The 25,624-nt window shown below is 37.9% G+C and overlaps 2 protein-coding genes across 4 annotated transcripts; one reads left to right on the forward strand and one right to left on the reverse strand.

Moving 5' to 3' along the window:
* LOC109208735 (protein TSS) lies at positions 6,862 to 21,913 on the forward strand. Of its 2 annotated transcripts, XM_019371974.1 has the most exons (26): positions 6,864 to 6,970; positions 7,081 to 7,173; positions 7,413 to 7,505; positions 7,624 to 7,685; positions 8,364 to 8,456; positions 8,530 to 8,602; positions 8,750 to 9,103; positions 9,225 to 9,292; positions 9,411 to 9,542; positions 9,655 to 9,696; positions 9,834 to 10,358; positions 10,461 to 10,618; positions 11,394 to 11,904; positions 11,988 to 12,050; positions 12,166 to 12,267; positions 12,721 to 13,038; positions 13,561 to 13,653; positions 13,773 to 13,874; positions 14,132 to 14,236; positions 14,369 to 14,502; positions 15,712 to 15,895; positions 16,969 to 17,100; positions 17,481 to 17,593; positions 18,150 to 18,237; positions 18,804 to 21,148; positions 21,573 to 21,913. In XM_019371974.1, the coding sequence occupies exons 3-25, from the start codon at positions 7,442 to 7,444 to the stop codon at positions 20,979 to 20,981; spliced, it is 5,694 nt and encodes a 1,897-aa protein (XP_019227519.1). In that variant the 5' UTR covers positions 6,864 to 6,970; positions 7,081 to 7,173; positions 7,413 to 7,441; the 3' UTR covers positions 20,982 to 21,148; positions 21,573 to 21,913. The 2 variants fall into 2 exon arrangements, with proteins under 2 accessions (XP_019227465.1, XP_019227519.1); XM_019371920.1 differs by having other exon boundaries at positions 6,862 to 7,173.
* On the reverse strand, positions 22,056 to 25,136 carry LOC109208881 (cytochrome b561 and DOMON domain-containing protein At3g61750-like). 2 transcript variants are annotated; one of them, XM_019372072.1, is made up of 5 exons: positions 24,597 to 25,136; positions 23,655 to 24,051; positions 23,533 to 23,580; positions 22,984 to 23,276; positions 22,056 to 22,729 (listed from the first exon to the last, which is right to left on the reverse strand). In XM_019372072.1, exons 1-5 carry the CDS (start codon positions 24,798 to 24,800, stop codon positions 22,454 to 22,456), a joined length of 1,218 nt encoding a protein of 405 aa, XP_019227617.1. In that variant the 5' UTR covers positions 24,801 to 25,136; the 3' UTR covers positions 22,056 to 22,453. The 2 variants fall into 2 exon arrangements, with proteins under 2 accessions (XP_019227617.1, XP_019227676.1); XM_019372131.1 differs by lacking the exon at positions 23,533 to 23,580 and having other exon boundaries at positions 24,597 to 25,134.

The raw sequence follows: 25,624 nt of genomic DNA on the forward strand, positions 1-25,624 counted from the left end.
AATATATGAGGACCTATTTAAAACAAATACTTAAATATAAGAAATTACACTAATTACTTATATAAAAAAATAGTTAAGTACCACACAAACATAAATTCTCCACAAAATGTTACTATATATATATATATATATATATATATATATATATATATATATAAAACACTTTCAAAATAGTGCATATACATCATCATTTTGATTTATGGGCACACACAAGTATTTTTTAATTTTTTTTATAATTTCTAAAGGCTTTAAATTAATTTGTTTCTACATTTTATTATATAAATTTCCAAATATTACCCTCCAAATTATTTTTTATGATGAGTTAATCATCTAAATTTATCATTTATGCCAGCATAATATTTAAATATTTTTCAGTGCATTTTTATAATTACATTTACATTTTTAAGGCTAAATTGCACATTTTACAATAATAGCCCATATGCATTACATTGTTTATGTAGAAAATGACTTTTTATATTTTTATAATATTAAATAATTACTTTTAATCATTTTAGTGCACAAATAATATTTATATTTATTAATTACTTTTATATATTATTCAATTATTAAATATTGGGTATTTAAAAACTAACCCTAAATTTCTCCTATTTTCGGACCTAAAACTACCCAATACACTAGCCCAACACCTTTACACCTAGCCCAATTATCCTAAGCCCAAACCAAACAGCCCTTTACTAAAACCCGGTCGGTACCCGCCAAGCCAACCCGACCCAATCTCCTTTAAAATCCTAACCATTGATCATTAAGATCAACGGCCGACATTTAGCCCCACCCTTTTAATTACCCAAAAACCCTAAACCTAACCCATTTCTCACCACCCGCCGCCCCTAAATGCTCTCTATTCTTCTTCTCCTCTGAAGAAACCCTAGCGCTGTTAACCTATTATCCCCTCCTATTCGACCCAAAAATGGAATTTATCAGTGATTCCCTTACCTTGTTGACCACCTCTCACTACTGGTTACTCGTTTATGGTGTTACATTATTGCTTGCCTAAACATGGCAAGCGGATCTCTTTAATTTCGAACCAAAAACTAGTTCAGTTCTTTGACCTTTTCTGCCTTTGTTCGTTCTCGTTCTTTTATGGTATGAATCTCTATGAATCTCTATGTATCTTTGAGATTCTTACTTACCCTAAGACTAGGGTTTTCAGATTTTTTTGAATCGAACCAAAATCGGTTCGATTTTCTGATTTTAAGTGTTACTATGTCTATGTTCATCCTATATTCTACCATGTGACCGATTTTTTTATATTTTTGTCAATATTTGTTTTCCCTGAAATTAGGGTTTACCTATTTCCCCCTAAATTCGATTTTATTGATTTTGCATGCTATGGTTTCCTTATTTGTGTTCAATTTTACAGAGTTTCCTTGTTAATTTCTGCCACTATATAGACCCCTTCCCCCTTTAGAACAGACTTAAAAATTATTATAACCTCACTAGATCTAAACTTTACTCTATTATTCTCATTCTATACTGTGGTCTTGGCCGGCTGAAAGCCAAGGCCATTAAGTTTCTGGCTTTTGCTCATCACTGGCGATTCAGAATACTGTGGGTTTTGTGTTTTTTCTTGCATTTCTCGCTTAACTGGTGAGTCACTTAAACTTATGCACTTGCATTCTTACATATCCCTGATTTGGTATATGTTATTCTTGATGAATCCATGATCCAATGTGCATACAAGTATTGTTTAGGCATTATCTTTGTTAAGTTGTGTATGTCTTGGTCTCTTGGACCTTTGTTTGCTCCTAATGTTGCCTGTTCTGAAGTTATTTGAACCCCTTTATGGCCTATTCAGTTAGTGTATTGACTCTTGAATGCATATGAACATGTTCATTCACGTACTCCCCCTCTCTCTGAATCCCTGCAGTAATCTGTGTTGAGCCCTTTTTATGTTAGTCATTATGGCCCTCGGCATGCTTCTTTGATCCCATATCCCTTTAGTATCTGTTTGTGATCTCAGCATGTTTTGATTTGTTACTTTAAGGTGTTAGGCTAAACTTTTGGCACAAGCTGAATCAGTTTCTGTTAATTAGACCTCCATAACAATGCTTGAATGCTTATCTACTTATTTGTGTGCCTTTCATGCTATCCAGAATCTTTGTAACATGTTTTGGCATATGTCTTTGTGATCCCGCCCCATTGCTAACATGATATCATCCCCTTTTTGTGATTATGTGGTTTACTTAGCATAATTCCCCATCATGTTTCAACCTGTCTAGTGATAATAACCCCAGTTAACCCTGCAAACATGTTCCTATCAGCATGTGACTGTTTCTGTGCTAAGTGTTGAATTTCTTTCCCTAAGTTTACATTAAGCTGGCTTTTAAATTCTGTGATTTGGCCAACTGTTTGCCTAATATGTTCAACTTGGTCGTGTTTGTTTAAACCCCTCAATTCATGTCCCTCAACTTTAGTCTTTTCTCTTTCAGCTCTTGCTTAAGTTCTCTTCTTAGCCGGCTGAAAGCCAAGGCTATTCTGGTTCTGTCCTGTGACCTCCCTCTAGTGTGAGCACTGCTCGGGGTCCATGTGAACTCTGACACCCTAGAACTTGGTCTTAGTCCCTCCTCTGAATGATCTCTGTGAACTTCCCTAGTGTGAGCACTGCCATGGGTTCTTGAAGCCCTTAGGAACTCTGACACACTAGGGACTTGGGTTCCGTATGCTCAGCTTTGATATATGGGTGAATCACTCAACAACTGGTTATTTTGTATCTATGAACATGAATTTTGGAGCCTCTGTAGGTTAAAGGCCTGGCCTGTCCAGGTGTATTTGGGCCTGCTGTAGGCTCCCTATAGTTATACTTATTCTGTAATTTACTACATTAAATTTTGGTCTGCAATAATTATTTGTAATAACAATTTGGGGTATTAGTAAAAACTGGGGAAGGGTTTTTATCCTATACTTGCACTGAAATGGGTAGAAATCCTACCTATATGCTCATTACTTAGCTAAAATGTGCTATTGCATGTTCAGTTATCGTGTGTTAGAAATCATGCCTATAGGTGTCCTATTATGTTCAGAGATTATATGTTAGCAATCCTGCCTATAGGTTCAATACTTGGTTTAATCATATTATAAACCATGCCTATGGGGAATTGTATATTCAATGTGTGTGCAAAACCTCATTCACATGTTGTTCTGTTTACAAATTATAGAAATCATGTCTATAGGATATGAAATTGGAACAAATTGTAGAAAACATGCCTATAGGTTTGAATAAACCTAATTTCTGCCCGTTTATTCATTAGTATCCAAACACTGTGCTGTTACTCTCATTAGAAAATATGCCTATAGGATTAAAACAGATACTTCTGATAATGTTTCTGTGATTGCCACTATTTATTGTCGCGTAAAACACCTAGACATCATGCCTATGGGTTCAATCCCTATGCTTAAAATCAGTAGGCAAATTATATAGGTTTTTGGAAAGTATAATGGCTTTTGCGTATAACTATCCTCCCATTAAATATAGATTCATATAGAGATCCCGTCCATAGGTTTTTGCATTCTTAACTGTTTAAAATCAACAACTGTTTTGTTAATCTGACTTGCGTGCATTTGTTGTCTAATTGCGGAGGCCAACTTGAGCCTTTACTTTCTTATAAGTGAAAGTCCAATGTGTTTTGTATGTCGCCTAGCTTTTGACATTTTTGAGCAGCCTAAGTTAAAGTCTAGAGCCACCCTGAAATAGAGGTCCAAATGCTTCCTGGACCATAGGCATGGGACGGGTAGTGCACGCATAGGACACGATTTAGAACTGAGTAGTGCGCTTCAGGTAAAAAAACTTAAAGATAGTAATTGGGTAGCAGGAGATGATAGTCTGTGCCCGCTGAATAATATGAGTAACTTCCCATCTCGAGGGAGTTACGAAGTATTATTTATGTTGCACGGGGTGATCCTTTAGGCTAAAAAACTTAGGACCCCCCCTTCTTTGTCTTTCAATCGATTATTCATGTTTTAGTAATTCCTTGTTTCTTAGATTTGATCACATACACTAATTCATATAATTAAGTTCGGCCGAGACCCATAATTGTGAACCTCGAAGAGTGCCTAACATCTTCTCTTCGAGGTAATTTCGAGCCCTTACCCGATCTTTGGTGACGCAAACTGGTCAAACAGATTTATTTGCAAATAGGTGCCCTAACGCACCTCAAACCTGTTTGGTGGCGACTCTCTCTTTTAAAACACTTCCTTAAAAGAGTTGTCACGTGTCGAAACCCGATTTTGCGAGAAAAAAGGGCGCGACAGGACTTTGCTCGGATTATCTTCCGAGATTTCCTCGGTCCGAAGATGAGCCTCCTCGACCACCACCGTCTCAACTGCTTTTGAAGCTTCGGCGCTTCCCCTCTTTTGAGCCACCAACTCATAGTCAGCATCTTCTTTCTCCTCTTCTTCATCTCGTAGTTTCTGGACTACGTCGGTAGGCAAAGCGGCAGTGTCTTTCTTCGACTTACGAGCCTTGCTCTTTTTAGGATTTGGAGTATCGGAAGGCGATCCCCTTTTCCTCTTCTTATCCTTAGCCAGTTTTGGTGCCTCCTCTTTCATAGAAAGGGATCAAACACGGGTAGAGAAACTTACCGTGATTTTTGGCCTCCCATCGGCCCTCGGCCAAATCGCGCCATGAGCGCTCAGCGTACAAAGAGGTCGAGGCCAGTTTTCGAACCCAGCCTTCAAGGTTCGGAATTGCACCAGGCACCCAAGAGACTGCAACTTAATAGGAAGGAACATCAATGAGAAAAAAACAAAAGGAGCAAAACAATAAATAGAGGTGGAGGGCAGGGTTAATACTTACGCTTCATGTTCCATTCTTCGGGGAACACCATCTTCTCGGCCGGGATTATGTTAGAAGTCCTCACTCGGACAAACCGGCCCATCCATCCTCGATTTTTGTCCTCGTCTATGCTCGAGAATAACTAATTTGTGGCCCGGCGCTGAAGCCTTATTAGTCTGCCTCAATAGAGATGGGGGCTGTACAGTCTAATGAGATGGAAGAGGGTGAATAACATCCCTTCGACCTTGCTCACAAAGAATCAGAGCAAAATAACGATGCGCCAAAAAGAGGGGTGGATTTGGCCTAGGGTTATTCGATAGTGGCGACAAAAGTCGAGGATAACCTGATCGACGAGACCCAACGTAAAAGGGTAAGTGTAAACACTTAAGAACCCTTCTACGTAAGTGGTGATGTCCTCTTCAGGAGTCGGAATCACCACCTCCTTATATTTGCAATGGCAATTTTTTTCACCTGCTCAAGGTCGCCATCAGTTATTGAGCATATGTATCTCGACATCGGCTCACATCGGCCAAGTACCGACGAGGGTTTCTTGACTTTAAAGTCGGAAGTAAGATCGCATGACCCAGTAACACAATCTTCGATGCGTGGCTCCACCGGCGTTTTATCGCTGGCCGGCCGCGAAGAAGAGGCTTTTTCCTTTTGAGGTAGGTTTTCGATGTTTTCGCCATTTTTATATGAGTTTAGAGAAAGAAGAAGATAAAACTTGTTGTTTGAAGAGAAGGTTGGCAAATGGGATTTTAAGATTTGAAAAACTTGGAGGGAGAAGAAGTGCTCTGAAGATTATAAGAGATTTTGGATGTAAATTTTGAGAAAATTATGAAGATGACCTATTTATAATATTTGGTATGACGGTTCAAAGGCATTAGTGGCCGACCATCAACTGGCACTAGTTAATGATCTTGAGAACTGTGCAGACACGACGCCTTAGTCGCCTCCGTCGCTTACGTCACGAGGATGATGTCATAATTGGTCGAGGTACAAAATCGAAGACTCAGTTCGTTTCTTCTCGTTACGCTCCAAGAAACGAGGGGACTATCTATATACGGTTAAAATTGGGCTCGCCCGATTTTGCTAATTAATCGACACTAGGGGATCACATCGAGGGTCAGCCTCATGATGGATCGGGCTATAACACGAAGACGAGGCGTCGAGTTCAAGAGTCGAGGTGTCCGTCGAGACCGAGACCAGCAACAATCGAGACTAAGTATGACCGACTTCAGGTGAAGTGCAATAACGGAAAGGCGAGATATCCGTAACCGGTGGGAGATCACAGCGGAAATCCCGGAACAAATCAAATCAAGGGCGGTTACTTGTACCGATCATGGGATTTACTTCCGTAGTTAGAATTGTACCATAATTAGGATTCCTCTAGTATATAAAGGGGAGTCCCTATTATTTGTAAACACCTTACATTCATACTGATCAAGGCAATATAATATTTCTCTCTTTCTCTTGTTCATCGTGTTCTTTAACTATTCTTACTTTACTAAGTTCGAGGGTTCATCAGCTCGAGGGCGCTGTCCAAGTACTGGTTTGTCTTACATTCTTGTCAATTCCCATCACTTATCTCCAAGTTAATCAATTGGTATTAAGTGAAATCACGTATCTCTAAAACCATATTACAAGTTTAATTGTTACTCAATTTTTACGGTAAACAAATTTTGATTTTGATTTTGATTTTGATTTTAGTTGTTTATTGGCAACGGAAATTAAGTTATGGTTTATTCTGGCATCGTGGTTTATTTTGATTAGCGTCTATTTTGCCAAAGTTTAAAAGTTCAAATTAAGTTAATTAAGAGATGGTTGTGTTGTGTTTAAATTAAGTTAATTATGAGATGGCATGAGAAATCACACAAGTCAAGATGAATAACCAAGTGGTCCTCGCCTTTCTTCTCTCTCTGTCTCTGCTATCTCTAAAAATTTGCAGCTAGCAAGTTGTATTTACTAGAAATTTATGTAAATAAAATCTACAGAAACTGCCATAAAATGTCACTATAATTCTGAATGTTAAATCTCAACCCTTCCTTCCTTATCACACACTCTCATCTCTCTCTATATCCCCCACACAATTTCTTCCTTCCTTCTTCCTCTCTTTTACTTTCTTTTTTCTTGCCCTGGTTGAGCATTCATTTTCCAATTTCAAAAACCTTCTCAAAAGTACTGTTCCTTATCCTTTTCTCTTTTAGTTTAAACCCCTCTTATCAAATTCCCATAGCAATCATACAGTATCCCTGTAGATAAATACTTATACGACACATTTATAGCAGGTGTGGTATACTTCATTTTCATAGTCATTGAATGAAGCAATAAATACCCTTTTCTTGTTTAAGCACTTGTCGAAACTTCAGCTTTCCTATCAGGTAATTCTCAGAATTATATACCTTTTCTCGTGAAACGTGACAACCGAAATATGTCGCGAATTCTATCCACACAAGGAACAAAATACTCTGTTTATTCTCAGTTCCTTGCTTGTATTTCCTTATTTTGTTTCTTTGAATAAATTCTTTTTAAGGAGTGTGCTACTGCCACCTCCAGCAGGTACAATTATAATCCAAAGAAAGGACTATATTTAATTCGTTAATTGAATTTAATAATATAGGTACATTTAAAGAATCTGAAACTTTGAAAATGGCACCAAACAAGAATGGTCGTGGCAAGACGAAGGGAGACAAGAAGAAGAAGGAAGAGAAAGGTATTCTTTACTGCGATAACAATCTGAATTTGCTCGTTTAATGCATTTTAAAAATATGATTTAAATGTCAATGATTTTTTATTGCTTACTGATTTTTTTTTTTTTTGCTGCTCATCAGTTCTTCCAGTTGTAATGGATATAATGATAAACCTTCCGGACGAGACTCAAGTTATTTTAAAGGTACAAATTTATTGGTCGATATTCCTTAATCCTTAAATACAAGGCCAGTGTCATTAGTTTGTTTACAACATAGGTCTTTTTTTTTCTTTCCAAATATAGAAGTTCAACCTAGTTTGTTGCTTTTTCAAGGAAGCAGATTCAGCTTCTAACAGTTTGGCTTTCTAATTATATTCCAAAAGAAAAATGAGGAGCTAAAGTTCTTCTACTACTTTTCAAATAGTCGGTTAACCATCTCAACTCTCAAGATTTCATTGGTTACTTGCATAAGCACAACTCTTTGAACTCTTCTCTAATTTTGATATCTATTACTACTAGTTTTGAAAATTGAATGGTCAATAAGCAAATCCACTAGAGGTCGTAGAAATTAAATTCATATGGTCGACAAAAAAAGTTGAGAGGTCGTAGTAACAAGAGTCATATATCAGTTTCGTTATATTAACGTGCACGTAATATATATTATTTAATGACAATAAAATATTCTGTGAATGTGATATAACTTAAAATTCATGAAGTGACATGGATAAGATGAGCTCAACAATTATTTATTTTTTGTTAATAATTCACTTAGCATTAATTTATCTAGAAAAAATATTGCTACACGTTTATTAATATTACATTAATATAATAAAATATCCTCAACTATCTTAAATTATTTAAACGTTTTTTTCGTTTGAGCAGGGAATATCTACGGACAGAATTATTGATGTTCGTCGATTACTATCAGTGAACACAACAACTTGTAATATCACCAATTTCTCATTATCTCATGAGGTAAATAATCATATTCTCTTATCTTTTTCCCTTACGAGGAGCATTTGAATTATACTGTTGTCCCACTTCACAGGTAAGAGGCCCACGTTTAAAAGATACAGTGGACGTTTCCGCACTGAAGCCCTGCCTCCTCAATCTTGTCGAAGGTAAAAAAAGAAGTTCAGAATCTACGACGTCGTATAGGATATTTCTATTTTAGGAAGTAGTCCCCTAGTCCTGGGCCGTCAGGTCTTGAAATTTTCGAATCCCGATTTAACCCTCAAACATTTTTTTATTTCCTTTTTTTGACACAGAGGATTACGATGAAGAAAGCGCCACGGCGCACGTTAGAAGGCTGCTGGATATCGTCGCTTGTACGACGAGTTTTGGGCCGTCGGGAAGTAGTGGCAAAGAGTTGAAAAGTGAGACTAGCAAGAATGCGCGGGGTACGCAGGATAACAAGAGCACCAAAAAATCCAACAAGGCTCGGGCAAATGATAAGCTACCGTCCCCGCCACAATCGCCGACGCCGACGCCAACGCCGGCTCAGCAGCTGGGTAAAGATTCGGCGGCAGTGGACGTAGAGGGAGAGATGAGCAATACGTGCCCTAAGATTGGAAGCTTCTATGAGTTCTTCTCGCTATCTCATCTCACGCCTCCTCTTCAGTGTAATGCTAAAAAAGTGTTTTAATTCAGGCACCAATTTTCTTTGAAGTCAATTTTACTCAATTAAAGCTAGAAAACAAGTGGATTAATTCACAATTTCTTATAATTGCGTAATTATTGCAGTCATAAGAAGGGCAACAAGACAGCAAGATGATGAAGTTTTGCCAGATGATCATCTTTTCTCTCTTGAAGTAAGGCTATTTGAAACAAGCTTCATTATTCCTTAGTCTAATGATTTCAGTCATGTGACTTTCAGATATCATCTAACCATAGAATAACATACTGATGGGCATCTGTCATTGTTTATAGGTGAAACTTTGTAATGGAAAGCTGGTTATCATTGAAGCTTGCAGAAAAGGATTTTACAACTTTGGAAAGCAGGGGATTCTTTGTCACAATCTTGTTGATTTGTTGAGACAACTCAGTAGAGCATTTGACAATGTGAGCATTGGGCATATTCTCTAACTTTAAATTCAGTCATGCTAGTTTTTGTTTTGTTTGCTTGTTAGGATATATAGTTATTGAAGTTGACATCGCTCATCCTTCTTTTCAGGCTTACGATGATCTCATGAAAGCATTCTTAGAACGTAATAAGGTGCAGTCGATGATTTCTCTGACCTGTTTCATCACCTTAAGTTTTCTAAAACTGATTACACATAGTGAATGCTTTCTCCATTTGTTTAAGATTCTCCTGTATCCAAGGTTGTAAATTGTTTTTCTTCTTTAATACAGTTTGGGAATCTTCCCTACGGTTTCAGAGCCAACACATGGCTTATACCACCTGTGGGAGCACAGTTTCCATATATCTTCCCACCTCTACCTGTGGAGGACGAAAAATGGGGAGCAAATGGAGGTGGTCTAGGCCGAGATGGAGAATCTGATTTGTTACCTTATGCCAATGAATTTTTGAATGTTGCATCCATGCCTTGTAAGACAATAGAGGAGAGACAGATCCGAGACAGGAAGGCTTTTCTTCTTCATAGTTTATTTGTTGATGTTGCCATTTTTCGAGCCATTTCAGCTGTAAAGCATGTCATGGAGAATGTCAAACCAGCTCATTATGATTCAAATGGAGAAATCATTTTTAATGAGACAGTTGGGGACTTGAGCGTGTTTGTTACCAAAGATGCTTCAAATGCTAGTTGCAAAATAGATACCAAAATTGATGGATTTCAAGCAACTGGAATAGCTATGAAGAATCTGATGGAAAGAAATCTACTGAAGGGGATAACTGCTGATGAAAATACTGCTGCTCATGTAAGAAACTACTATGAAAAATGATGTGGATCCTAGTGTTATTGTTTCACTCCTGATATAGAGCATCTGATTGAAAAAAAACTTGCTGCATTTCCAATTCAGGATATTGCTACTTTAGGTGTTTTGAATGTAAGGCATTGTGGTTACATTGCAACTGTAAAAGTTCAAGGAAAAGAAAATGACAAAGTGGGCAATCCACTGCAAAGCATGGAACTTCCTGATCAGCCTGATGGTGGTGCAAATGCCCTCAATATCAACAGGTATTACTTGAAATTTCTCACAATAAGCCAATAAGGCGTAGTTAATTGGTCTCTTTCTGTTGTGGTTTCACAAAGCAAACAACAAAACATTTTCTTCTTTTTTGACTATTAAAAGGTGAAGATAAAGTTTTATTGAGCTCTTGCACAAATACTTCTTAAGTTAGATTAATTGGGATTCTCTTTCTGGTTCAGCTTCTAGAAATAAAAGTGTCGGAGGAAGAAATTATTCTGGAGGAGAAGTCTTTAACTAGGAGATTTTTCCAAAATTACATGCAATAAAACAAGTGCACTCTGAGACCTTTTTTGCTCTGATGATGTAGTGCTTTAAAATTTCCTGGTCTCCGATCCCTCTAACCTCATTGTCCACAGCTTCTCTGTAGATTTTAATTGGAATGCTCTTCCAAAGGTAATAACAATGTAGAAATTAAAGAGAAATGTTATGCCTCAATTTGGGGTAACTTGATAAATTTTAATAGCTTATTAGCTTTAGCACAATTTTTGACCTTCCACTACAATCATCCATGACGTGTAAAAATATGGATAATTTATAATTATGTGCAACATCTCCCAATGCACTAGTACGCTACTATTAGGTTGCCCTACTGTCTTGGATTGTTCGAACTTAATAACCTCCTGCTAATTGTATGTCATTTCTGTGTGATATTCACATCTTACTGGTCCCGTATCTTCAGTAGATATTTGCTAGTGTACATACCTAGCGCATTCGTCTTCTCAAGACTTAATTGTCTATTTTTCTTAACATTTTATCTTTCAGTTTACGCTTGCTCCTTCACAAGAAAGTGGATAACAAGGTAGGGCATTCAAAACCTTCAGCAGCTGAAGAGATGACTTGCTATCATGCATTTGTAAAGAGAATACTAGAAGAGAGTCTTACCAAGCTTGAAGAAGAGAAAATAGAAGCTGACTCTTTCATCAGATGGGAACTTGGTGCATGCTGGATACAACACTTACAAGATCAGAAGAAATCAGAAAAGGACAAAAAAACCCCGGTTACAAAAAATGAGATGAAAGTTGAGGGACTTGGAATACCTCTTAAGTCACTCAAGAAAAAGAAGAACACAGATGGGGCTGACATGGAATCCCAGTCTGAAAGCTTCAAATCTGTCGCAAATGGTGTAGGAGGGGGATCAGAAAAAGGTGTCCCGCAGTCTGGGGATTCTCAGTTTGAGACTGATACAGATCAAAATCAGCTTGTACTCAAGACATTGTTGTCTGATGCTGGTTTTACAAGGTTAAAAGAGTCGGAGACTGGACTTCACCTTAAGGTAGAAAATTTTAAATATTTATTGATAGATTATTAGAAGGCCTTAATTGGTTTCATTTTCTAACCTTTTCCTGCTGTTGATAGTCTTTGGAAGAGCTGATTGATCTGTCACAGAAGTATTACAATGAAGTTGCCCTTCCAAAGCTGGTAATACTTAAAATAGTCTTGTGTATATATAAACCTATAAAAAAAAGTGTATGATAGATACATCAATTTGTGACAAGTGGTCTCTTAGTTGTGTTTCATTTCACATTCATTGCAGGTTGCTGATTTTGGCTCTTTGGAACTCTCGCCAGTAGATGGTCGAACTTTAACTGATTTCATGCATACCCGGGGTCTACGCATGCGTTCTCTTGGACAAGTAGTAAGTCTTATTGGTCATTTTCTACTCTTACTGATTTCTCATGTGTGTGTGTGTGTGTGTGTGTGTCTGTCTGTAGACACAAACCCACATATATTTGTCCACTTAATCTTGAATTTCTCTTTGTCTTCTAGTCTAGTATCTTCTATCTCCAAGTCATAATACCTTTTTTTTTTGATGAAGCATCTCCAAGTCATAATACTTTTTTACCTGGGAGCATTCAATTTTATCAAGATTATCAAATATAAATGTTGGAATTTTGTTAGAACTATCAAAAGTTTTTAAAATTATCTGAAAGTTGTTTTTCACATTCTTTATTTCTTTCTTAGTGCCTCTACATTGATCTGGTTGGAGATGATGGTAAATCCCATGTGCAGCTGTAAAACGATATTAGGTCGATTTTATCTCATTAAGCTGCGCTAAATTGATCCTTGCTCTTTTTTTTCTCTTGGGCAGGTTAAACTTTCCGAGAAGTTATCACATGTTCAATCTCTTTGTATACACGAGATGATAGTCCGGGCTTTTAAACATATTTTGCAAGCAGTTATTGCATCAGTTGTTGACATTGAGGATATGGCTGCGATAATTGCTGCTGCCTTGAATATGATGCTTGGGGTACCTGAAAATGACGAATCAAATGAGTCTCACGGCGTTGATTCTTTGATCTGGAAATGGCTGGAATTATTTATGAAGAAGCGATATGAATGGGACGTTGGGAGCCTAAACTACAAAGATGTGAGGAAATTTGCAGTTCTTCGGGGTTTATGCCACAAGGTACTTCAAACTCTTGTTCTGAATGGCCTTAGTGTGGGAGCATTGCATTTGTAGTTCCTTGGTTATATTCCTTTTCCACAATTAAAAAAACATTTTCATTAAATGCTGTTTGTAATTGAATGATGAAGATCTGAATAGTTATCATTCAGTATACATTATATGTCAAACACTGTGCGTGGTGGCATTTGATGGATTTGGGAGGCTTCACAGTTGACTATGTCTGACCTTTCTTCTGAGAATGTATTAATTATTAAATACTTGGATTTTCACCATCTTTGAAGTAAGAAAAATATTTTCTAAGACCGTGAGTTGACTAGCCAATTGTAAAGAAGGTATATGAGTTGTTCTGTATGTTGTTTTATCTAGTGTCACTTGTAGGTGCACTAATTTGCTAAATATTTGACATGGGCAAAGATAAAACTCTTATGCAGATAAACCTGAATACTTTGGTGATGGGAATGAATATTGTTACAGTATTTTTTCTATAAACAAGACACTTAAGAGAACTTTTTTCCTGTGTAGGTGGGAATTGAACTGGTTCCAAGAGATTATGATATGAGTTCCCCAAATCCTTTTCAGAAAGTAGACATTGTCAGCCTAGTACCAGTGCATAAGGTGATAATGCAGCCCTGTCAATGTGCTCGATAATAGGAGATATTATGCCGAATTCTCCTTTGTTCGTACTCACTAAGTTTTCTACTTCCCCTTGTATCTTTGTGTTTCCTTTTCTGCAGCAAGCTGCTTGCTCTTCTGCAGATGGTCGGCAGCTTTTGGAATCATCGAAAACAGCTCTGGATAAGGGAAAACTTGAAGATGCGGTCAGCTATGGGACCAAGGTAATTGATTTTTAGATAAAAAAGAGTTGTGTATTACATTTTCCCTTCTTCCGATTGAAACATTCTATTGTGGAGAAACCAAGTTATTTTGATGGGCTTCACAACTCCATGGCTTCTTAGGTTTCTGCCTTCTGTTAGTATTGGATATACTAGATAATATTGGATTAGAAGAAAAAAATAAGCAAAAGCCTGTGATGAATGATGTATATTCTTCTATACCATGTGACCAGTGCTACAAATTTTTGTGGTGCTTTCAGGCTCTTGCTAAGCTGGTTGCAGTATGCGGTCCATACCATCGAATGACAGCTGGAGCTTATAGCCTTCTTGCTGTTGTTCTGTATCACACCGGTGATTTTAATCAGGTATTCTTCAGAAGCTCGTCAGCATAGACCTCCTTAGTTCTACATTGTTACTTTTTCTGTCCGCTTCAACTACTCTGACCTTTATCTATATTCAACTGTTAAATGTGTTGATGCCGGTGGTATTCACGACAGGCCACAATCTATCAGCAAAAGGCCTTGGACATAAATGAAAGAGAGTTGGGCCTCGATCACCCAGACACCATGAAAAGTTATGGCGATCTTGCAGTTTTCTATTACCGGCTTCAACACACAGAGTTGGCTCTCAAGTATGTTTATTTCTGTTAGAATGCCAGTACTTAAAATTTTTTTTTATGGTTCCAACAATTATAAAAAGAAACAAAAAGAAGAAGAAGAAGAAAAAGGACGAACTACAGAAGTGGATGTGGAGGTTCATTATCCTATACTAGGCTTTTTGTTGTCTTCGAGTTTTGGCTGTCGTTTTGTCAAGTTCATTGAAAAATGTATTAGAGAGTCTAAATTATTGAATATTGGATTGAGACTGGTCTAAGTGGAGCAGCATAGATACAAGAATTCATATAGCTGACCCCAACTAGCTCGGGATTGAGGCGTGGTGGTCGTTGTTTTTGGTCGATGTCTTTTTGGTTCTCTTTCCTCTTGTTGTATCTAATTAAATTTTTTCTCGGGTAATAAGATCGGCAAAAACACCCGTATAATAAGAAGTGTACCAAAAAGTAGAAACCTTACAAAAAGATGATTTTCTACGAACGACACCCAATCTTCTATACCTACGGGAATCTCGTGGTTGCACCAAGAGGTAATAAGGGATGAGAGGGTACTCCTTAAGTGTACAAAATTCTTTCCAATTCCATCAAAAGCTCTCATATTTCTTGCTTTCTATACGGTCCACTACGTCTTCTCTTCCATCCTCTAAAGGTCCATGCAAACAAAACTTCCTAGCCGTGTATGGCATTACCCATTGAAGACCAAAGCAACACCGTATTTCCTACCACAAGTGAGACGCTATCCGGCAATGAAAGAGATGATTCAAGTCTTCACCCGAACCTTTGCACGTGCTTATTGTAGCTAATTGTTGTGATGAACTTGTTTAACTGATTGCTTGAATTATGAGGAAATGTTGCATAATGTTAGTGGGGAAGAGGTTTACCAATAGCTGTGCTAGGCACTGAAGTTGACGTAGCCGTGGTACTGAATATTGAATCAAGCTTGTGAAATGCATAAAATTGATTGAAATTTGGGTGAGGAATATGAAGTTCAAATAATAAAGTCTGCATAGCTGGTCAGATTATGAACAGTAAAAAAAAAAAAGAAAAAAGAAGCTGGTCAGATTATGTAACACAATTAGAGCTAAATCAAGAAGTCCTTATAAAAACACACTAAAATCAACATGGTGAAGACATTAACCTAGTAATGCTTTAATATTTGTTTTGATTCTTTTCATTTTTATCCTGTTGTTATTCCCTCTTTATTGGCAATTTACTGTTTCAATTGTTCAGGTATGTAAAACGAGCTCTTTATCTGTTGCATCTCACATGTGGCCCCTCACATCCAAACACTGCGGCGACATATATAAATGTGGCAATGATGGAGGAAGGGCTTGGTAATGTGCATGTTGCCCTCAGATATCTCCATAAAGCTTTGAAGTGTAACCAGAAGTTACTTGGTCCCGACCATATTCAGGTTCCTTTCTTCTTCCGCTGGAGTTTATCAGTATTTTGTTTTATTTATAGCATTCGCAGCTCCCTCCAGATCTTTAGGCATGTCAAACAAAGTGGCCTTATTCAGGAAAAAAGTGACCTCTTATTTCCAATTTTACGAGATGAATATTAAACTGATTGACAAAAAGGGGCTGATACGGGGTAGTTTCCTTGTCAAAGAGTGTACTTGAGTACATGTGTTATTGCATTTCCATCAACTTTCTACGGTATGCTTATATGACTATAAGAAAAGAAGTAATGCCATTCAAGTGATTGTTTCTGATGTCTATGGCCTGGCTATAGGGCTAAGGTGTTTACAAATAAGCTTCAGTTCAGCACCTGCACGTAGACGTTTTTTTTGTCTGTAACCAACAATTGACATCAGATAGTCTTAAGATGTGCAAGACATTGCTGACTACCACAGTTGCTGAATTATAGTTCATTCACAGTTCCATCTTTTTTTTTTGGGTTCTCTTACTTTCGTTTTAATAGAGTAACTTCAACGTGATCTTTAGCGAATGACCGTACTTTAGACTTCTTTGTTTCGGCTTCAAAGTGAGTACTCATTGTTAGCACATCTGGACCCCAGAGTGCGCCAAAAGGAAATAAGGGTTAATCGTGAACTTTCCTAATCTTTAAGGTAATTATTTTTGAGCTGACAATAGGTACAAATTGCTTCGCTACCATCTTCAGTAGATTAATGCCTTAGATTGGGATATTTGAAGCTATGTAATATCTATCAAAAACTCAGAATGTGGTGTGCTTGTTTATGTTTGTGGTAGTTTAGCTAATAAAACTATACTTATTTTCTTTGGTTCAAGCGCTGATGCATGGTGCTGTATTTTTGAGCTTGATTGAACACGTGGAAGATTGAAACCTTTCAGTTGTTAAACCAACTCCATCACTATGTTGTAATTCTTCAAAACCATGTCTTAGTTTGTTGCAACATAATTAGACACCCCTCATTCTGATTAACCCAGTCAATTATCTTTTTGGGTTCTTGCCTTAGCCTACACCTGTCTGATCTAGTTACCTTTGTGCCTCTGTGATTTCCAGACAGCTGCAAGTTACCATGCTATAGCAATCGCACTCTCTTTGATGGAAGCTTATCCTTTGAGTGTTCAGCATGAGCAAACAACCTTGCAGATACTCCGAGCAAAGCTTGGTCCAGATGATCTTCGCACTCAGGTTAACTTCTGTCTCATGCACATGTACACAATCACTAGGCCCACTCTTTTGCTCCAGAAAAAAGACAGATGAACAAGTTGCATTTTACTGGCACTGTTACTTTCTTTTCTTTTGTATTATATTACCTCAAATGAATATCAACCAATGCTTTACACAGACAAAGCTTCTTCAGGGTAAACTACTAAAAGTACAACTCCAGATGTCTATACCAATTAGGTTGTCTTTAAATGGCATGACATTTCTTTTTTGGTGACTAAGTGATGGATTAAGTGACGATACTAGAAATATGATGTAGGCTTCTCTAGTAATATTATGGCTATTTTGTTTTTACTTCAGCCAAGTATATTCATAATTTTAAATTGTTCTGATCTTTGCTGAAGGATGCTGCTGCATGGCTTGAGTATTTTGAGTCAAAGGCTTTTGAACAGCAAGAAGCTGCTCGGAATGGAACCAAGAAGCCTGATGCATCAATAGCCAGCAAGGGTCATTTGAGGTATATTGCATGTATTGCTTATTTTAAATTTATTAGTAGACTTAATGAGTAAAACAGACAACCTTAATTTCTGTCCTAGCTCTTATTAGACCGCAAGCTATTGTAATCACCGAAGGACTTGAATCGTCATTGTCTTCCGGAGCATATGTTTGATTTTTCTTTTGCCCACTGCCTAGTCCTTTTGCTTTGAAATTAGAGGATGTGTTCACTATGCCTTCATGTGCTGTCTCTTCAATTATGCTCAAAGGCATCCTGATTATTTTATTGCATCAACGCCTGCAATCCATCTATGTATTTTGAGTTTGTTATGACACTCCATTTGGTGTGTCTTTCTTGCTTTAAGATCCTCAATTTTAGGAATATGAATTTTTCTAGGAAGGACAATGTTCAGTGGCTTCCATTGTAAAAGTTTTATGTTTCCTGGGGATCTTGTAATTGCATAAATTTTTATGCACATAGCATTTCACAAAAATGTACTAGCGGATAGCCATACTCTAGAGATCAGTTAGTAAAATATTTCAGCTTTAATCTTGTGGTGATATACCCTGTTACGCAGTGTGTCAGATTTGCTTGACTACATCAATCCAAGTCCTGATGCCAAAGGGAGAGATGTTGGATCAAAAAGAAAAGGTTTTGTCTCAAAGGTACGTGATGCTTAGAATACAATATCTTTCTTTCTTGCTTATGATTTTCCAATACTTATCAGCATGAATTGGTCAATGGAAATAAGCTTGGACGAAGTCGTTCATCTTATGAAAACTTGTTATAAATAAGCAGTAGCAATTAAGTTATTTCTGGAAGGTCTACCATCTGTAATACCAGTCTGGAAGAGAAGAGGGAATGAGTGAAATAGTTTAAAAGAGAACTGGTACTGTTTAGAAGCTTTGACATATTTCTAGGGGGATCCTTTTGTAATTTTGGGAGATGTATCTGGTTAGCAGCTCAAGTGTTTTTGCTGACTTTATATGTATGACAATGTTACCAATCTAAAAAAAGAAGCTTTGACATCTTTCTGGCTCTCTAAGATCTGTTTGCCTTTCCTTTCTTCCTAAGTATGCAATGTAGTTTGAAACTTGAGGCTGACATTGCATATGCCTGATAACTACCTACCACGCTTTCAAACGAAACGTGCAAACAATGCTCTGTAGATTGTTAAGTGGATCAGCTCCGCTTTTCTTATCCTTTCTCTTTCTCTCATTTTTTTTTTCAGGCTTTTATATCTCAGGTGAAGGGACAATCTGATCAAAGCAATGTTACCTCACCAAACTCCGACACTCCTAAAGATGTCCTAAAAGAAGAGTCAGATGAGGAGAAACAAATTGTTGAAGATCATACTGATCCCAAGATGAATTTGGAACCCGTTGAGACAGTAGTTAAATCCCATCACAATGGAGATGAAGAAATTGCTGAGGACAAACCCGTTCATTTGGTGAAGGAAGCTTCAATTGAGAAGCCTGTTGTCCGTGAAGTCTTATCTGAACCTTCTGCTGAAGCAGAAGATGGATGGCAGTCAGTGCAGAGACCAAGGTCAGGTGGTTTCTATGGACGAAGACGAAGGCAGAGGCGGCAAACCATCAGCAAGGTCATTGGTTACCAGAAAAAGGACTCTGTTTCTGAGGTTGATCATGCTAAACTGAAGAATAACTATCAAGCTAGTAAATATTATGTCTTAAAGAAACGGACATCACCAGGAAGTTATGCAGATTATTACATAGCAAAAAATCAATCTCCTGGTACCAAACTTGGTCGAAGAGTCATAAAAGCTGTAACCTACCGTGTCAAGTCTGTGTCATCATCTGTCAGAGATGCTGTTCCTGAGATCTCCACAACTGGAGGAGATTTGTTAGCTACTTCGTCAGAGCAGGTCCAAGTTACTGCAACAAAAGAGGTTGCCTCACTACCAAAGAGAAGTTCGATCGTAAACCTAGGAAAATCTCCTTCCTATAAGGAAGTGGCACTTGCCCCGCCAGGTACCATCTCTATGTTGCAGGAGAGAGTTTCTGAAAATGAAGTTCCTGATAATCAAGACGTTCTAAAAGTTGGAGAGGAGAGCAGTGGAGCAGAAGAAAATTCTGAAACAATGAGAAGAGATGCAGAATCCATAAAGGAAGAGAACATTCAGGATCTTGTTGCAGATTCTGCTGATCAAGTACAAAATGAAACAGAAGATACTGACAACAAAGAAGAAATTCAGCTGAGTGATCTCAAAGGTGGTGAAATCTCAGATGTGATATCTGCAAACGCATCTATTCAACCCGGACATGTTGATGTTAGTCCAATGGAACAGGGAAGTGTCCAGACTCATAATGTTCCTATTTCTGACAATTCTCCCAAAGTGGATCTCTGTGAAAAGGACTCATCAAGCAATTTGGATCCTAGCTGTATCTCGAATTTGACCTTGCAAGACATGGATCATCTGAAGGTAACAGCTGCGTCATCTCTTACATGTGATGCAAGTCGAGAATTGTCGAGAAAGCTATCCGCCTCAGCAGCACCATTCAGTCCCTCCCCAGCCGTTGCCCGTGTAGCACCGTTACCTATGAACATTAATCTCCCTTCTCCTTCTGGAACACTACCACCGGTTGGCCCTTGGCCAATGAACATGTCTCTTCATCAAGGACCACCAGCTATGTTACCCAATCCAATGTGCTCCTCCCCTCATCACCTGTACCCTTCACCTCCGCACACCCCAAACATGATGCACCCATTGCGCTTTATGTACCCTCCGTTTTCTCAACCCCAGACGTTACCTCCAAGTACGTTCCCGATGAGCAGCAGCAATTTCCATCCGAATCATTATGCTTGGCAATGCAATATAGCTCCTAATGCATCTGAGTACGTTCCTGCCACAGTTTGGCCTGGCTGCCACCCAGTCGAGTTTTCTATAGCACCACCTGTGATTGAGCCTATAACTGACTCAATTTCTGCTGCTAAGGAGCCATCTGATAACCCTGAAAGCATTATTTTGGCAACAAGCTTACCAGTAGATCTTAACACTGGGGATGAAGTTAAGGAAGAAGTAAACCTTCCAGCATCAGAGACGGGGGAGAGCTTAGCTGCGGTTGGATCAGAAAAAGAGAGAGCAAGCAGCACTTCAGATTCACATTTTGTTACCTTGTCCAGTAATCAATCAGAAGAGGGTAATGGATCAAATGAGAGTGCTGTGCAGAGAAATTCTACGGAGACTAATAAGGAGAAGACCTTCAACATTTTGGTACGGGGCCGGAGGAACCGCAAACAAACTCTAAGAATGCCGATTAGTTTGCTCAAGAGACCATATTCCTCTCAGCCCTTCAAAGCTGTATATAGCAGGGTTATAAGAGAGACAGAGGTTCCCAGGTCTACCAGCTTTGATCCACACGAACATGGCATAGCGACTGCTACTTGAGGCGGTTTTTATGTCTTTTACCAGATAACCCTAGCAGGATGGTCTGTTGAAGCTGAGTATACATATCTGTTGGTCATATACTATGACTGCTGGAATTTATTGCTGTTCTGGTTCTCATGGCTTTGATGTTTGTTGGCTTTCAGACTATGCCACAGATTGACTTAAAGGTTAGTTCTCTCCTTACCAAGGCTATTTTCCTGCTTCCAATTGGGCAAAAGATCATTCTTTGCTTAATCGTCCTTTTAACTTTTGGGAAAGTAGAGATACATCTAGCTTCTTCTGGACCGACCTACCAATGGGTTAACATTAACAGAATAATCTACCTTTGAGATACAGTAGAATTCTAAAAAATTCAGTGAGTACAGTGTTGACATATGAGTAAGTGAATAAGCTAAGTTGTAGTCTCATTTAGCAAATGGTTGCAATCCTATATCCTTCTATAGAAAGACTTCAAGAAATGATCGAAACTGTATACTGTAACTGCTAATGGGCGCTATATTTTCTGTTCTTTGATTAAATCTGATATTAATTTTACTCCATGAAGCAACAATGTATGGTTTCCGCTTATACATGTTTTTTGTTGATATGCAGGTTTACTTCTCAATATACTTTTTGACGCTAAGGAGTTGTCTTTTTTTGGTTAAGCTTCATTCACAGTTTGGTTAGAACATTTTTCGTCTTTTTAGAGCATAGTGCAATATAAAATTCTTCTTCTCGTCATTTTCTCAGTTGCTAGAAATTATTGGTTTCACTGACTTGTATATGATGCCAAATTTTTCTGACTGCTCCAACAAAGTATATCTGGATCTGATTAGGACTACAAGTTGTACGCAATATATTCTGCTCTAAGTTCAAATCCAACATGATTTGAAATGAATTCTGAGATTTTTGGATTCCCTTTTGATGGTGTAGAAAGGAAGCTTGCAGAGGCACATTTATCTACTTACAGTATTAGTAGAATCTCTTCATTCCTCCTATAGGCTGGCTGGATAGTAATCATGTACTAGCATTCGTTCTAAGAATATTAGGTGTCTAATCACAGCTCTGATGAGCAAAGGGTGAAATACATGCCGATTCAATGTCACGATACTATACTATTGATCTCCACAAACAAATGTTTGCTAGATAAAAGTTGTCAATACATGTAATCCCTTCAAAAGCACTAAAGAATGTGAAATAAAGACGGGAAAGTTCAGGTCGTCCTTCAGAGGAGATATTTTCCAAGAGCACTAGCAACGGTGTTGAGTTTGTTTCAAGGAGGCTTTGGCCCTCAGATGTGCTAAGCCTGCAGAATCCAAACTCATCCACAAAAGCATATTTGGGACGGAATTCTGTACAACTTTTGTGAAGAGCACTCATGGTGAATGAACTTAATGTTGGGGGGTGGGGGTGGGGGTGGGGGGTGGGGGGTGGGGGTGTGTTCTACTTGTTCACACAGTCTACCTATAACAATGTATATTTTTAGATCTTTGCTAGATTGAAGTCATAGGGTAGTTTGAAGGAACAGTTGGTTCGTCCAACTTCTTTAGCCTTAACAACGTTTCCAAGATGATGCATGCCAACATTGTTGAACCGAGAACAAATCCGTAGCCTATTTTCCATCCTTCCCCTGCGCCTGCATAATGCATCCCCAATACTATGTTCACAGCTCCAAAGAAGAGAGCAGTTCTGCCCACCCAAGCGTGATACAAATTCCAGTACTTGCGATACTTGCTGTCTTTATCTGGTCTTACAAAGAATGCCAAAACCTGCATGTGAATGTAAAATAAAGTGAATGTTAGAGCGGCTTCTATGATCCTAAAATATGGGACCTTAGATATGACACATTTTTCTTTTTTAAAAGAAGACATCCATTCATTAGAATGAGGATGTTTGTCAATCTTCTCTACTGTATTCTGTCCTCCCATGTTTAGTGTTCCAGCAGCTAACCCATAGGTTTTAAGCATACAGTCAATTATCAAGTTATGAATACCATTTTTGCTGATTGAGATTAGGGACAAACCTGAAGAATACTAAGCACAAGAATAAGAATGCCTATGCCTTGATGTCCTGGAATATGGGGTTGCAGCCTGTTGTTGAGTTGAACTCCGACAACCACTCCAGCAAGTCCTAATATGAATCCTATGTATTGAGCAGATACATGAAAGTAGTACCATAACGGTTGGCTCCTCAAGTATCTTGCAAAAATTGCTCCAAAGGGACAGAATAGTCCCCATCCTAATATACCCAATACCCCATGGGTCTTCTTTGAGTTAATATAGTTAATAGGTGTATCAGCGGCAGCAAATGAAGTACCTGAGGAGAAAGAGAAAATCATCTCAACTAAGTCGGTCTAACATCTAAGCACAAGCTTTATAGAAGACGTGGAGACGCAATGAGAATTGCTTATTGTGAAGGCCATTGCTTAAGTACAGATTTGATGTATTTGTGTCAATTTTGATACTCTTGTTAATTATTTTGGAAAAAAGGGCAGCTCGGTGCACTAAGCTTCCGCTATGCGCGGGGTCTGGGGAAGGGCCGGACCACAAGTGTCTACTGTACGCAGCCTTACCATGTATTTCTGCAAGAGGCCGTTTCCACGGCTCGAACCCATAACCACCTGGTCACATGACAGCAACTTTACCGATTATGCCAAGATATACATGATATTTAGAGAGACAGAGATGACCAGACCTGAAGAGAAGTCGAATTGTATGGTTGTTTTGTCCTCATGAACAGTGAGATGGTGGTGCTGAGGAGATTTGGTGGAGAAAGCTAGTAAGATTGGTTGAGTTTTGAGAGGAGTTGGATACTTCAGCTGGAAGGCCAAGTAAGCTGTAGCACCTTGAACGTAGATGATGGGCGGAACACTTGTCAATGGCAGCTCCCCTTTATCTGGTATGATTTTTGAGGGAGTGAATCCCTCAACATAATATTGTTTGATTTTTCCATGACCTGCTGGAGTCACCCATCCAACCATACAGCTCGAATTGATCATCATTCCATCTGGGGAGAACCCCATTCCTATCCAGCCTGATGTGTAAATGGTTGATAACACAATGGTGATCACATTGTCTTTACTCTGAGAGTACTGTAGTCAGAAATTAAGTTGGAGTCATTATAATTGCATTATAAGCTATTGATCTCCCTGCAATGTACTAATTGATAGTATCATATATTCCCTCTGTTTCAATTTGTTTGACATCATTTCTTTTTGTTCCGTCTCTAAAAGATTGACAACTTTAATATATGTTTAGAAACTACAGTAATATTTAGTGGCATAGCTACACAGAGTGAGTTGAACACTCTTCGTCTAAAACTTATATAGAATATATAAAAAATTATACTGTGTATACAAGTCAAAAATTACTTTTTCTAAATATATAGTATTAAGTTTTGAATACTCTTTGCAAAACTTATGGCTCCGCGCCTCCGCCTTCGGTAATATTTACCTTCTCATTTTGCCTTTTAGTGGGACGATCTTCTAGAGGTTGACATGATTTGTGTGGACCCACTAGAAGGTACAATTGGTACTTTAAACAACTTAATTAGATTATGTATTAAAGACTATTCTTGAAAGGCTAATTAATGCATATTAGAGATTTGCATAATTAATTAATGTTAAAGTGAACTTACACGTAGCAGGAAAGAGTTCCAAACAGGTTGACAAACCATATTTTCAAGACCACCATAAGGAGGAGGAAGAAATTCTGCAAGATTAACGCTACAAAGCGCCTTTGTATCTTCATCAATAGCCATAGTTACCATATTCTCTCTTTGAAAACCAAACAAAATCACAAAGAATATTGACAGCGCCAACAATCTTGAAATGCCATCCATTTTTTTCCCCCTCCCAAGATTAATCAAAAATTGGAGCAGCCAATATTGTGTAGGCAATGAAGGAAAGAAATGGGGAGATAAGATAAATTATTGTTGAGGATCAAAGTAGGTAAAGGGTGTTCGTTAGTAAATTGTTTTCTTGGAGTTGAAGGTTTAGAGGTTGAAGAAGGTGGTGGGGATGGTGGTTGGAGGTGGCTGGCGATAATCATCATTCTCATCCAGCTGAGTACTTTAACAAACAACATTGATAGCAATAAAGAAAAAACCTTCCAACTGTCGATCATTACCAAATCTGTAACAGCAGTTAAATTAGCATTTGCTAATTATATATATGTCTTAAGAGGTTTGTTATATAATAGACGGTAATATTTGAGGTTAGTTGTCCCTCTTCAACGTCAAAATAAAAAATGAGAGAGAGATGTAGAGGAATTTTAGGGATATCATGGATAAGATCCAATGGTCACGTTACTCACGTCACATGTGGATTACCTCTTTTCCAATCAACTAAGTTAAAAAAAAAAAGGAAATAAAATTTAAAAATGAAAAGAAAAGTCATCTCTAGTTTTTAAAAAAAAAAATTAAATCGTGGAGAAGCAACTGATCATGTAGAAATGAATCGAGGAACTGTCTAAAAGTTACAAAGTTAAGTTTGCATTTACATATTTTCTCTTGAGAATTAAGAAAGGACATGTTCCCCAAGTTTTCTTCTGAATTTAAGGCTTATTTAATTTTTTTTTAATCTTTGATTAAATGATATTCATCATAGGAAAAAGAGAGAACTAATGTCGCTTTATAACAAGCACAACAACAATATTATTCTAATT

Source organism: Nicotiana attenuata, chromosome 1, assembly GCF_001879085.1.
Source record: "Nicotiana attenuata strain UT chromosome 1, NIATTr2, whole genome shotgun sequence".
Classification (NCBI taxonomy): domain Eukaryota; kingdom Viridiplantae; phylum Streptophyta; class Magnoliopsida; order Solanales; family Solanaceae; genus Nicotiana; species Nicotiana attenuata.

Bases quoted from the DNA above. Each gene is read 5' to 3' on its own strand.
- LOC109208735 (XM_019371920.1), top strand. From the start codon at position 7,442: ATGGCACCAAACAAGAATGGTCGTGGCAAGACGAAGGGAGACAAGAAG. The intron at 14,503-15,711 runs GTATGTTTATTT...TCAATTGTTCAG, and splicing joins CACACAGAGTTGGCTCTCAA to GTATGTAAAACGAGCTCTTT. The intron at 18,238-18,803 runs GTACGTGATGCT...TTTTTTTTTCAG, and splicing joins GAAAAGGTTTTGTCTCAAAG to GCTTTTATATCTCAGGTGAA.
- LOC109208881 (XM_019372072.1), bottom strand. From the start codon at position 24,800: ATGGATGGCATTTCAAGATTGTTGGCGCTGTCAATATTCTTTGTGATT. The intron at 23,581-23,654 runs GTCTGGTCATCT...TCATGTGACCAG, and splicing joins ACAATTCGACTTCTCTTCAG to GTGGTTATGGGTTCGAGCCG. The intron at 23,277-23,532 runs GTAAGGCTGCGT...CTTTCTCCTCAG, and splicing joins GCCTCTTGCAGAAATACATG to GTACTTCATTTGCTGCCGCT.